The 11,591-nt window shown below is 41.5% G+C and overlaps 1 protein-coding gene across 1 annotated transcript; it reads left to right on the top strand.

The window, feature by feature from the left end:
• The first annotated feature begins 3,172 nt into the window (after nt 1–3,172).
• On the top strand, nt 3,173–8,966 carry LOC119733254 (leucine-rich repeat-containing protein 58-like). The gene is made up of 3 exons (XM_038206841.1): nt 3,173–3,911; nt 7,205–7,611; nt 8,201–8,966. The coding sequence occupies exons 1-3, from the start codon at nt 3,403–3,405 to the stop codon at nt 8,413–8,415; spliced, it is 1,131 nt and encodes a 376-aa protein (XP_038062769.1). The 5' UTR covers nt 3,173–3,402; the 3' UTR covers nt 8,416–8,966.
• Nucleotides 8,967–11,591: the final 2,625 nt, after the last annotated feature.

Genomic DNA, 11,591 nt, shown 5'->3' with positions numbered 1-11,591 from the left:
AGCCATTTTGGCGTCGCGGGAGACCGCGGTCTCGGATCCTTTCAGGAGCACACATTTCTCGGAGGCCGAGTGAAACTTGCTCTTATATAGATGGTTGAACCAACTTGAATAAAAGTTGAATCGACTTTTTCCTCGCCAGACGGTCTCGCAAATTGTAAGAAATTCAAGTTAACGTTTGTTGAAGAGTCCAATACTGAAACTTAATTATGACCTTCCTCCATATTTTATGGTCACACTCAACATTTTCATTTCAAATGACACCTTCAGTCTTCACGTTTTATTGCATTATTATTTATTGTCAAAACTGTACAATCAGGCTTCGCCTGTGTACTACGGTAACCTTTTCACTACGTTTTCCAAATGCGACTGCCTCACGAAATGCCAATTTAACAGACCAACGGGGAACACTTACAGACAGTTGCAATGGTACATAATTATCATGTTCGTAAATCGACGGGGGACAGGGGGAACCCCCCCCCCCCATATTTTTCAAGCGGGGGACATTGTTTGGTCCCCCCCCCCCAACTTTTTATTCCCCGAATAAAAATGGTACCCTACAATAATGATTCTACTGCTCAGAATACATGTAGCTGATTCAATTACTCAAAACTCAAAACTTTCAAAGATGATCTTTCGCTGAAATTGATTTTATATAGTGGTCAGAAATTGCCTCAGATCACACCACAGAAATTGCTTTTCTATAACTGCACGTCTACTCAACTATATCCCCCATCTACGTTTTCCAAATGCGACTGCTTCACAAAAAAACAATTTAACAGACCAACGGCAACATTTACAGACAGTTGCCACGGTACATAATTATCATGTGCGTAAATCGACGGGAGACAGGGGGAACCCGCCCCCCCCCCCCCCCCCCCCACACACACATTTTCAGGCAGGGGACATTGTTTGGTCCCCCCCCCCCCCACACTTTTTCTTCCCCGAATAAAATATTGTAGCCTACAATAATGATTCTCATTACTCAGAATACATGTAGCTGATTCAATTACTCCAAACTCCAAACTTTAAAAGATGATCTTTTGCTCAAATTGGTTTTAGTGGTCAGAAATTGTCTCAGATCACACCACATAAATTGCTTTTCTATAAGTTAACTGCATGTCTCCCCAACTATATCCCCCATTTACATTTAACTCCCCACATTTTCATCCCCAACACTACGCCCTACCCGATCTATGATCGGGTAAATCAGCTTGTATTCTATATTAGAGAGTTCTGAGAGCCATAATATTGGGGTATTGAAGAGATATGGCAATGAACCTCTGGCCCGGACTCGGGGCTTCCAATTCTGAGCATTTTGGATACAGTTGGGCTCGAAAGTGGCGCTATTTTGCCATGTTGTGGCGGAATCGTTTTTCAAGATGGCTACCGTTCCGCTTTGGGGAAAATAGGGGTCGTCTTCTTTGGGCGAGAATTTCTCAAAAAGTCAATGGTCAACCCACCAAAAAATGAAAAGAAATCGAAAGATGACATGTCGATCATCATTTTTCTGTGCAGCTTAAATACATGTGAGAGTTCTGAGTATTGAAAAGAATTTTGATGCATGGGCATTTAGCACTAGTGGCTATGGAATTTGTTTTGCACTAGCTGTTGCACCCCTCGTGGCTTTGCCACTCGTGCGTGCTGACTTAATCTTTGCTCCTGTCGCTTCGTGCTTTCACAGCTCCGTCCCTCTAAGCCACGATGGCCTTGGCGAAATGCTAATGAAAAACGGACTCTTTTCCCTATTAATGGTTAATCCCTCGCACGTGACAGGTCACGCTCCCGTATGTGATCCTAAAAATAACATATTAGCGTACTTACGCATGCGCAATACTACCAATGAGTCCAAATTTTCATGTTCGCTCGTACCCCCGCCCTGTTTGCAGGGCGGGGGATACGAGCGAAATGTTCACGGCCGGGAGTCGGATATTACAGCGTAGGGGCGGTGCGGTCATCAGATGGCGCTGGCATGAATGCACAAAGTTCACTAATGAAGGCACTGCCCTTGAAGATGGCCGCTATAAGCATAGTTTGAGTCTCTTTTCCTTTTCTTTAGCAGAAATTAGCACACTATATTAATTGAAACCACATTATGTACTAATGTATTTATCTCAAGAAAATCACCGTCGTTTTAATAGTTTAGTTAATAAAACACAAATTATTTATTAAAAAGAAAAAGACTTGAACAAGGGCGGGTCCTGATCCTTCGTGGTGGTTCATGCCCAAAATGAAAGTACTATTCATGGAGGATGTTTTAATTAAGAGAATTGCACACTATGATGGGGGAAGGAATATACCCATAATCGATAAAGTAGTTTTATTGGCAAAACAAAACAAAACATATCATTATTGAAATTTTTTTTAAGAGTATAAGTGGCGTCCGGCCTGCATGGTTAAGTGGGCCGCTTACGCTTTTGATGATCCCTGGATATTTTAGTCGGGGAAGCTAAATTTCTGTTAAACCTGTTAACCATGGTCAAGTTGGAGCTATAAAAAGGAGAGCAAGGACCACTCTATGATGAGGGGGATGCAAATTTGGTGTTTTTTTAATATTCAATGTGTAAATAATAAATAATGACGACATTGTAATTTATGTTATTTTCGCGTTGCATCTCAAACCTCAACCTGTCGAATTGTTTTAAAAATGCCTTTAATATTTTGATTCCCCTTCGCAGGCGTACCGTCGGGCATTACATGAGTTTTAGCAGGACTAGCCAAATACGCAATGCAGCCGAGGTTTGAAAATGATGTGACCGCACCATAACCTTTTGTGGTTGACCTACTTCACTAACGAACTTGGCCTTGCGTGACGTGCTAATGGGGAACAATGCCATTGGTCGCTAGATGAGTGTGCATGTGCACGCGGCGTGCAAGTAATGCGAGTTCAACTAGACTTGTATCCGTCGGTCGCTTATGAAAAGGGTGTGAAGTAACTGATTATCCCACAAAAGTTTAAAAGAGCTGATCAATAAGTACAAGCAATGTAGTTTTGAAGAACTAGAAATGGCTAAGTTAATCAAGACACTAGCAAGTAGCATTTTTCACAATAACATGACATCACATTATGATACTTTCACAACTGAAAAGGGAATGGGTAAAGTTTAATGGCTTAAATAACCAGCGGACTAAAAAATGCTGATTCACGTACATTGCCGGCTGCGTGACGTGTATCGCGATATCGTGATGCAATGAGCATAAATGCATAAGATTTTGTATGATGTGCATATGAAATCCTTCAGAAAATGACTCGAATTCATTTTCTAAAATCGTGTTATTTGAGGAACTCTTTTCTCCAGTTGTTGGGTTATTCTGACCAACATGACTGGCTAAATCTACGATCTCTCCGGGAACTTGGCTGGTGAAAGTGGGGGTTACCGAAAAAGAGTGTTTTTGCAACTTGCTATGTGCCGACTCCGTTTCGTCATGGAGCACAGCGGGCCGAGCGACATCCGCGGCGGGGTGGCGGCCGCGGTGGGGAGCGTACAGCTGGCCAAGGCCGTGCTGTCTCGCAAACAACTGTCAGATTTCCCCGAAGACGAATTCAGCGGGCAAGAACACAAAGTGAACATCATCGATCTCAGTCGAAACTCGCTGTCTTCCATACCAGGGACCATCAGTGTTTATACCAACTTGATAGAATTGGACATCAGCAACAACAGAATATCGGGAATTCCCGATGAAATCGTCGCTTTGAAGCATTTGCGGTCCCTGATCTGTAAAAACAACCAGTTCGAAACAAACTCACTGCCTAAGGATTTCGGGAAGTGTGTTTCTTTGGAAACTGTCAATTTCAGTGGCAATACCATGCTAGATTTCCCTATGCAACTCACTGAAATCCAGACATTGAAAGCTGCTTACCTTGGTGGAAACAGAATTCGACAAATTCCGACAGCAATACAAAACTTACAGAGGTGAGTTTGCCTCTCCATTTTTACATTGAACATAAATTGTTGATAAAGTGAACGGCAAAAATGTTGCAACCTGACGCCACTTCAGCGGTTGTGACTTGTGTACAAAGTCTATGGAGAGTTAGTCCGAGTAAAAAATAACTTGGACCCAACTTATCACCTTTTTTAACATTTGGACATGCAGCTGGCGATTCCCAACACTATGTCCAAATGTTAAAAAAGGCGATAAGTTGGGTCCAAGTTACTTGGACTAATGGAGAGTCAAGAAAATTTGAAAAAATTTTCATTCCAAGATTCATGTCTTATCATCATTTTTGCAACGAGTGACCTTCATTGAGATGATATATGAAGAAAAAGGTTGCATTTAGATTGCAACATTTTTCCCAAGTGAACATTTCAGACAATGCTTTGTTGATTGTAAACAAGTCAGAGTAACTAGAACTCGACCTGGCCTGACATGCCTGAGTAGGCGCAGGCCTGTGGCAGACTTGCTTGAGGGAAATCTTCATTATGTCTGTAGCCGCGTCAAAAGCAACGTTTAAATGAGCATCTGTATGTTACATTATGTAAGTACTTACATGTAGTTGAGGCTATCTGCAAATTTACAATGGCATAGGATCTGTCATTCATGTCATTCCCAAGAAATGGTGAAAAAATGGGACTTGCTGCGAACATGTACATGTTTTAATAGGAATTTTGGAAAGGTTACGCACGGTACCGTAATATTACGTACAAACTGGTGGGCACTGGTGCTAGTGGGAGCCCTCCAATTGCCCCATTGAACACATTCGATTATTAAACCGGGAGGAAATATTTGATAGGCGCTAGTCCCACTAACTGGGGCGCTGGAACTCCTTTTTTGACATTTGGGATGTTGATCTCCAAATGTAAAAAAGGAGTTCTAGTGTCCCAGTTACATGGGACTAGATAGGCGCATGATTTAGTACTGAGAAAGCACACCCCTTTAAAACCTACCGGTACGTGTCTTGCAATGATTCAAAGGAAAAACTGAATTAACATGTATGCCTGACATTAACCCCTACCCTGCTAGGAAAAATATACACTGGCTGTAGTGTTATGCTGAGCCTATGTCAAAAGGCCTTGGAATATTGTTTACACCACTAAGCCATGCCCTCTATAGACTATGCCAGGTGCACATATGCATGCAACAACATGTTTTGTAGTATTGCGTACTGTCTTGCGTGTGCTTCGCCGAATAAAAAACTGAACTACTAAGGCAAAAAAAAAAAGTCTTTGGTTTCTGGTAGGTGCGCGCGTCGCCGTAGCCATGCGCGTCGGCAAAATGAAAAAGTTTTTTTTTTCAATGAAAGATGATGTCTCAAAACCGCCAAACTCACTGGTTTGACTGGAATCCTGCTGCTGCACAATTTTAACGTGTTTGTAGATGGGGTTATGATCGAGAATAAGCTTTATGTGGCCTCTCTCGTCTCCCATAATATTTGCACTAAGTTTAGTTGGGCACCATTTGCAGTCATCAGCCGACATTTGAAGCAAAAAAAAACAGGTAAAAAAAAAAAAAAAAGCCGCGTCGCCGCACCACTTTTTGGGCAAGCTCCATACCAGAAACCGGAGACTTTTTTTTTTTGGCCTAACAGAAATTTCCAACAGTGCATACCGTTGGATAGGCCTTCTTTCGTTGATTTCTTCTAAATGACAGTTTGCCAGGCAGAAAGAATAATTTCATAGTCTAAGTGAGTTTAGTCCCCTCACTATCTTTCAACCAAGTATGTTGCAAGTCAGTTACTTTTTGGACAGCTGCAAAATGCAAATGATGGACCGTAGCTTTAACTTCTCTAATAAAAAAAATGCTCTGCAGCCATTCATTTTATCACAGAAACTGCTGTCTTGCATTATGCAATTGGATCACTTCAGACTGCCCATGGGGTAGTCCAAAAACCACTCCAACTGTCTCTTCAGAGTTTAGCTTTGGGGTGTTTGGCTTTTTGAAAAACCACTTGTGCATTTGCTTGCATACCATGGGTCACACTTCAAGCACTGTTTTGCTTGCAGGGTGGGGGGGGGGGGAGATCTGCAAGAGGGAATATTCAGGAAATGAGAGGGTCAAGTCTTTTTCTCTGTTCAACTGTTCTCCATTGAGTGGCGCATTAGCCTCCTAGCTACATGTACCTGGGGCAAATTTTATGGAGAGCTGCACAAAAATATGCTTAGCATGAGATGTCTGCCCTGGCAAAAACAGGATAACCAACCAAATTTCTATATGATGTATAGGCCTATTACTTGTGATTGGTATTCAGCTGTTGTTTGCTTAGCATGAAAATCACATGGAGTTTGGCTGCTAACCTGCTTTTATAAGCCAGCTCCATTAAATTGGTCCCTTGTAATTCTTTAGCCTTGGCAGTGGATAATTCGAATATCCTAAAATTATAATTACAAAATCTAGGTGTGGTATTGTGTATGCACTGGTACATGTACACATGTACCATTTGTAGTCAGGATCAATTAAAGGCAAATCAGATCATTTGCAATTTGCAGAAATGTACCTGACAAAATATTGTTGAAAAGTTACGTGTCCTAGCATGCCTAGTAACAGCACTAAACTCCCTGTGAAATTATTCTTTCTGGGACGCTGTCATTTTGAAGAAAACAAAGAAGGCTATTTCCAAAGATGTGTCATTTCGAAATTCCTATTAGTAGTTTATTTGTACTTCGGTGAATCCCTGAATGGGTGTGCGCAAATGTTGACACAATGCACACGTACACGCGCTCGGTTGCTACATGTATTATTCATCGGTTCAGTGTGTGACATCGCGGAGCTGCAAACTGCTGAATGAGAACGTGCTCCAGATGCTGATTTTGGACGTAATTCAAAACATGACTCTGCAACTTTGAATTGAAATCGTGATCCTAGAATATTGTTTTCTCAAAATATATTCACAGAGCTACGATACATGTCAAAGTTCATCCCGTCCTAAGATTTTGAGCACTTTTGTTGCTTCAAACCAAAAATACGCACAAATGACGACTGATCTACCCTACCTTTAAGAAAATTATTAATTTTGCAGGATTGAGGCTAAATCCTTGCAAAAAGGCCAAGGGTGGGAGTAGTATTTTAAAAGCTGTAATATTTCTGGCGATGGTCACAGGATACTGCATGAAGTTGGATATGTACATGAACATGTACTTTGTCAGATTGGTTTTGAATGTAAATACAAACATGTATGTTGTCCATTACTTGTAACCATTCATGAACGTTTTGCAAAAATTTACCAACATTTAACCGTTTCCTTTTCCAATCGTAATACTTTTCTACTCAGGTTGGAAAGGCTGTATCTTGGTGGCAACCAGCTTACCAGTATACCCTTAGAGCTTGGTTCTCTACCTCGCCTTGCGTGCCTGGTGCTGAGCGACAATCGCATCGAGACGGTACCCTCCGAGCTCGTCAACCTCCGCAGTCTCAAGTCGCTTAGTCTCCACAACAACCGCATCACCACCCTGCCGCCTCAGATCATCTCCCTGGGCGACCTGTGTGAGCTCAGCCTGCGAGGGAACCCGCTGGTTGTGCGTTTTGTGCGGGATTTCACCTGGCAGCCCCCCTCGTTGCTGGAACTCGCGGGCCGCGCCATTAAGAACCGCGGCATCGCGTATACTGCGGAGGACCTACCGCTCAGTCTCATCGACTATCTAGATTCAGCACGGCATTGTCTTAATCCTAAATGCTCAGGTATGTTACCATAGACAGTAAACCTGCAGTCGATTTCACGATTACTCCACATAAAGTGTATACATGTACATGTAAAGGATCCCCCTAAAAAGTCCACTGCCTCAGAGTCTGTGGCTACCAACTGCAGGAAGATCCAACTGTGGCATTGTTCAATGGGACTTGTCACAGAGGTGGCCATATACATTTGTACATGGTGCACTGGTGTTAATAGCTCAATGCAACAAGGTCCCAAGGACTGGTGGACTTGTTTCACAGAGTGCACTTGCCATCAGGTGATTTCCCCTTTTCAAAACCTGGGCCCTTTTTATACCAGTATTTTCGATGTTTATCTCTGACTGAGCCCAGTGTAACATCATCTGGTTAATTCTTAATCAGCAGCAGCAGTTAATCAGCACCAGCAGCAGCGACACCGAATACTCGTCTTAACTTGCGACTCATTCTAGGATCGATTTCACTCAATTTAAGATGGATTCAACTCATTCTTATTTCCTTAACAAAGCAGCTGAACTCATCTCGGATCAGTCTAAGGGTAGCCTTATCTCAGTAATGTTTGAAAAAAATCTTAACATGATTTCTTTTTACTTCACAGGGGTGTACTTCAGCTCACGAGTTGAGCACATCAAGTTTGTGGACTTCTGCGGCAAGTACCGCCTACCCCTGATGCAGTACCTTTGCTCGCCCAGCTGCACCAGCAGCAGCAGCGGCAACTACAGTAGCAGCAGCTACACCAGCAGCAGTGACACCGAATCTGATGAGGAGGCAGCCGTCCCAAGCAACAAAATGAAGAAGGTTCTTCTAGGATGAAGTGACCGAGGACAAACCGTGCTTCTGAATTTGTGTGCTACATTTACCAACAGTTTTCATAATAATAACGATAATGTGTAGTGCTGATACGCTTTCCACTGCTCTCCACCGCTCTCCACCAAGGGTTACGTCTCGAAGTGCTTAACAATTATTACCCCTGTTCAACAGGTCACTTTTCTTCACAGCTAAGATCAGCGCAGTCTGGTCTCCACCCTCGCAAGTACCCATTTATACACCTGGGTGCAGTGAAGCAATTGTAGTAAAGTGTCATGCCCAAGGACACAAGCACCAGGGTTCCAACCCACGTGCCACGGACATGGGTCAAACACTGTAACCATTGGACCAGGGCGTATACGAGTACATCGCTTCAGAAGGATCAAATTTCTTAATACATGTATGCCAAAGTTTGAGAGTTTTAACGTGTACTGGACAATAATGCTTTTTCAATTATTTTGGAGCCAGAGACATATATGTAATGCTAAAGCATAAAATTTAGCGCCGATGCTGTGGCTAAAAAAATAAAATGTAGTGTTTCCTGTTACTGAAAAAAAAAGTGGGTGGGTAAACCTTTTCTTTTTCCCCCCCTCTAAATTTTAATAGCCAGAAAAATGGGGCACCTAGGATACGGGTCAATTTACTTATTTATTACTTCCGCCAAGGAGGTTATGTTTTCATTAGCGTTGGTTTGTCTGTGAACAAGCTAACTCAAAAAGTTATGGACTGATTTTCATGAATTTGTTTTTTAGGATGATCCTTCGTACAAGAACAGATCGATAAGATTTTGGAAGTGATCCAAATCTGGGTCTGGGAGAGATCCGAATCTGGGTCTGGGAGATCTGGGTCTTGTCAACATATGAAAAACTGGGTCTTGTCAACATATGAAAAACGTTGACCCAATTCAGTCGAGCAGAAAAAAATGCCTCTGTGTGTGGGTCAACGCAGCGGGCAGGTGCATAGCGCACACACACTACTGAAACCAACAGGTCAATTGACTCGACCATTTCATACTATGGGGGACTGGGGAAGTGGCGGGGAATAGAATAATATGAATACGATCACACAATTCAAGATTTCTATTGTAAACATTTCCTTGGGACAAGTCAAATCGATACGATTTTGAAAGTGATCCGGATCTGTCTGGATTCAGGATTTTTTATAGCCCTAATAGTCCTGAATCCTCCAATTTAATACGATTTTGCACACCCCCTTTGAAGTTAGGGTTCAGGATTAAATCGTAGGATCACCTGATCTCCTATAGTGGCAGAGGTTGGCGCTCTCCGAGTGCTTTCTTTATTTTTTGTTGGCATGCATTCCCATGACAGCGCGTGAATCAGCTGTTCATTCTATGTTTGCTGTGCTGTTTATAGGCTTCGCTGCATGGCATGGCAAGACTGCTTGCACTGCCAACCAACTAAGTAACAACAAAAATGAAATAAAAGTTTTTAAAATTCAGGATGATATCCGCAAAAAAGTAGCGTATGACGGCACCACCATTTTAAAACAGTTTTTCAAATCAAACTATTAAGTATTTTGTAATTTACTTGGTTGGGTCATAACCGGAAGTACAGGTATTTTTGTCTTGGCCTTTGCGTGTTTCACAGGTTTAGCAAGGCATACACATATGAGCTTGTCTTACATACGCAGTGTGGACTTCCGAACAAAAGACGTCCACATAATGTAGGTAGCACCGACGTTGTGTGGACTTACCCCACGTCCACACAGTGTTTCCCCATTTCTGGAAAACAGGTTTAGAGGCATTTTTGGGTTAGGTTTATGTGTAGCAGAATGAAGAGAAACACTAAAGGGAATCATAGAAAAAAAATTGGGTTGAAAGAGTTTTCACAGTTTGAGAAAAATGAGTTTTTTCACTGGTTTTTCTTAACTACACGAAAGCAATGGAAAGTCCACACTAGTCATGTGAAACAAGTATGGGTGTACTGGCTTGTGTGCATGTGTGTGTTTTGTATCTAATAATCATGTGCTTTCATGGTCAAAGGTGCTGTAGGCAGGGTACGTACTAGTGGTGGGAGAAATCAGAGATTTCAAAATCTGGTTATCCTTATTTTTGTCAAACCGAATAACGGTTATCTGATTTGATGGGAAGTTCCCATTCAGCTCACAGTCATGCCAACAAAAAATGACGAGTGGGGTGCTGCATGCAATGCTCCCCACAATGATAGGGTATAGCTTGCAGGATTAAGTTACATGAAAATTCATGAAAATTTGCAGACAAAGAAACATTTGAAGCATATTTGAACAATGACCCTTAGATGACTTTTGACCTCCGTAATCCGATGAAGGATTGAGCAGAAGACAGTTTTTGGGTGGAATAAGATTTTTTTTTTCGTAAACTTGGTCAAATTTTATATAAATTTATATTAAATTTGGATTATGAGCAATAATAGGCCACTGTTCTGTGAGATTTGAATCCTATATTATTTTGTCATTTTTTTTGTTTCATCTTTCATTGGTTTTTTTCTTTTAATTTACTTTTTCTTCTTTTACCATTTTGTTCTTTTACACATTCAAAAGCGTGTAATTTTATCAGTGATAACCAAAAATGTCTGAAACGCTTTCGTTCTGGACAAGTTTGAAATGTTTTCAGTTGAGTACATATTTTTAGACACTAAATACATGTAGGTTGTAGCTTGGGTCTCAACCATAAACTCAAGACTTTTCAGGTTAATAGTATACAAATATTGACTGCGGTGTGGTAAAACTAGCCTCCTGAGGTGATTCATGAAGCATTCTCTTTTCCTGAGGCGTAACAAAGGGAAATGGAATGTTCCATGGATCACCGAGGGAGGCTAGTTTTACTACACCTTGAGATATTATAAAAAAGCAGTAAGTATTTGTTTTATAACACCTCTCCCACAGATTCTGCTTGATTTTAAGATAACTGATTAATGTAACCAACATCCAATTGGGTACTTCTGTTTCAATATGGAATTACATGTAGTTGAAAATTTACTCACACTTTTCCAAACTACCCTTTCATGAAATGTTTGAACCCAACTCTGTGCGCTTGCAACATACACACCTGTATGCATGTGCACGCAGTTAGAGCTGCATGGTTTCTAGGAAAGATTCCCATATCTGGCCATTACAAATTTCCCTTCAGTGACCTATTAGCCATCAGAAAGTGATACATGTATGTCCTAAAAAAAAGTCAAATT

This window comes from Patiria miniata, unplaced genomic scaffold, assembly GCF_015706575.1.
Source record: "Patiria miniata isolate m_02_andy unplaced genomic scaffold, ASM1570657v1 HiC_scaffold_25, whole genome shotgun sequence".
Taxonomy (NCBI): Eukaryota; Metazoa; Echinodermata; class Asteroidea; order Valvatida; family Asterinidae; genus Patiria; species Patiria miniata.
The sequence above is the reverse complement of the archived record's forward strand: the minus strand, read 5'-3'. Positions and strand labels throughout refer to the sequence as shown.

Coding starts and splice junctions, on each gene's coding strand:
- LOC119733254 (XM_038206841.1), top strand. CDS start 3,403: ATGTGCCGACTCCGTTTCGTCATGGAGCACAGCGGGCCGAGCGACATC. Junction 3,912..7,204: donor GCAATACAAAACTTACAGAG/GTGAGTTTGCCT, acceptor TTTTCTACTCAG/GTTGGAAAGGCTGTATCTTG. Junction 7,612..8,200: donor TCTTAATCCTAAATGCTCAG/GTATGTTACCAT, acceptor TTTACTTCACAG/GGGTGTACTTCAGCTCACGA.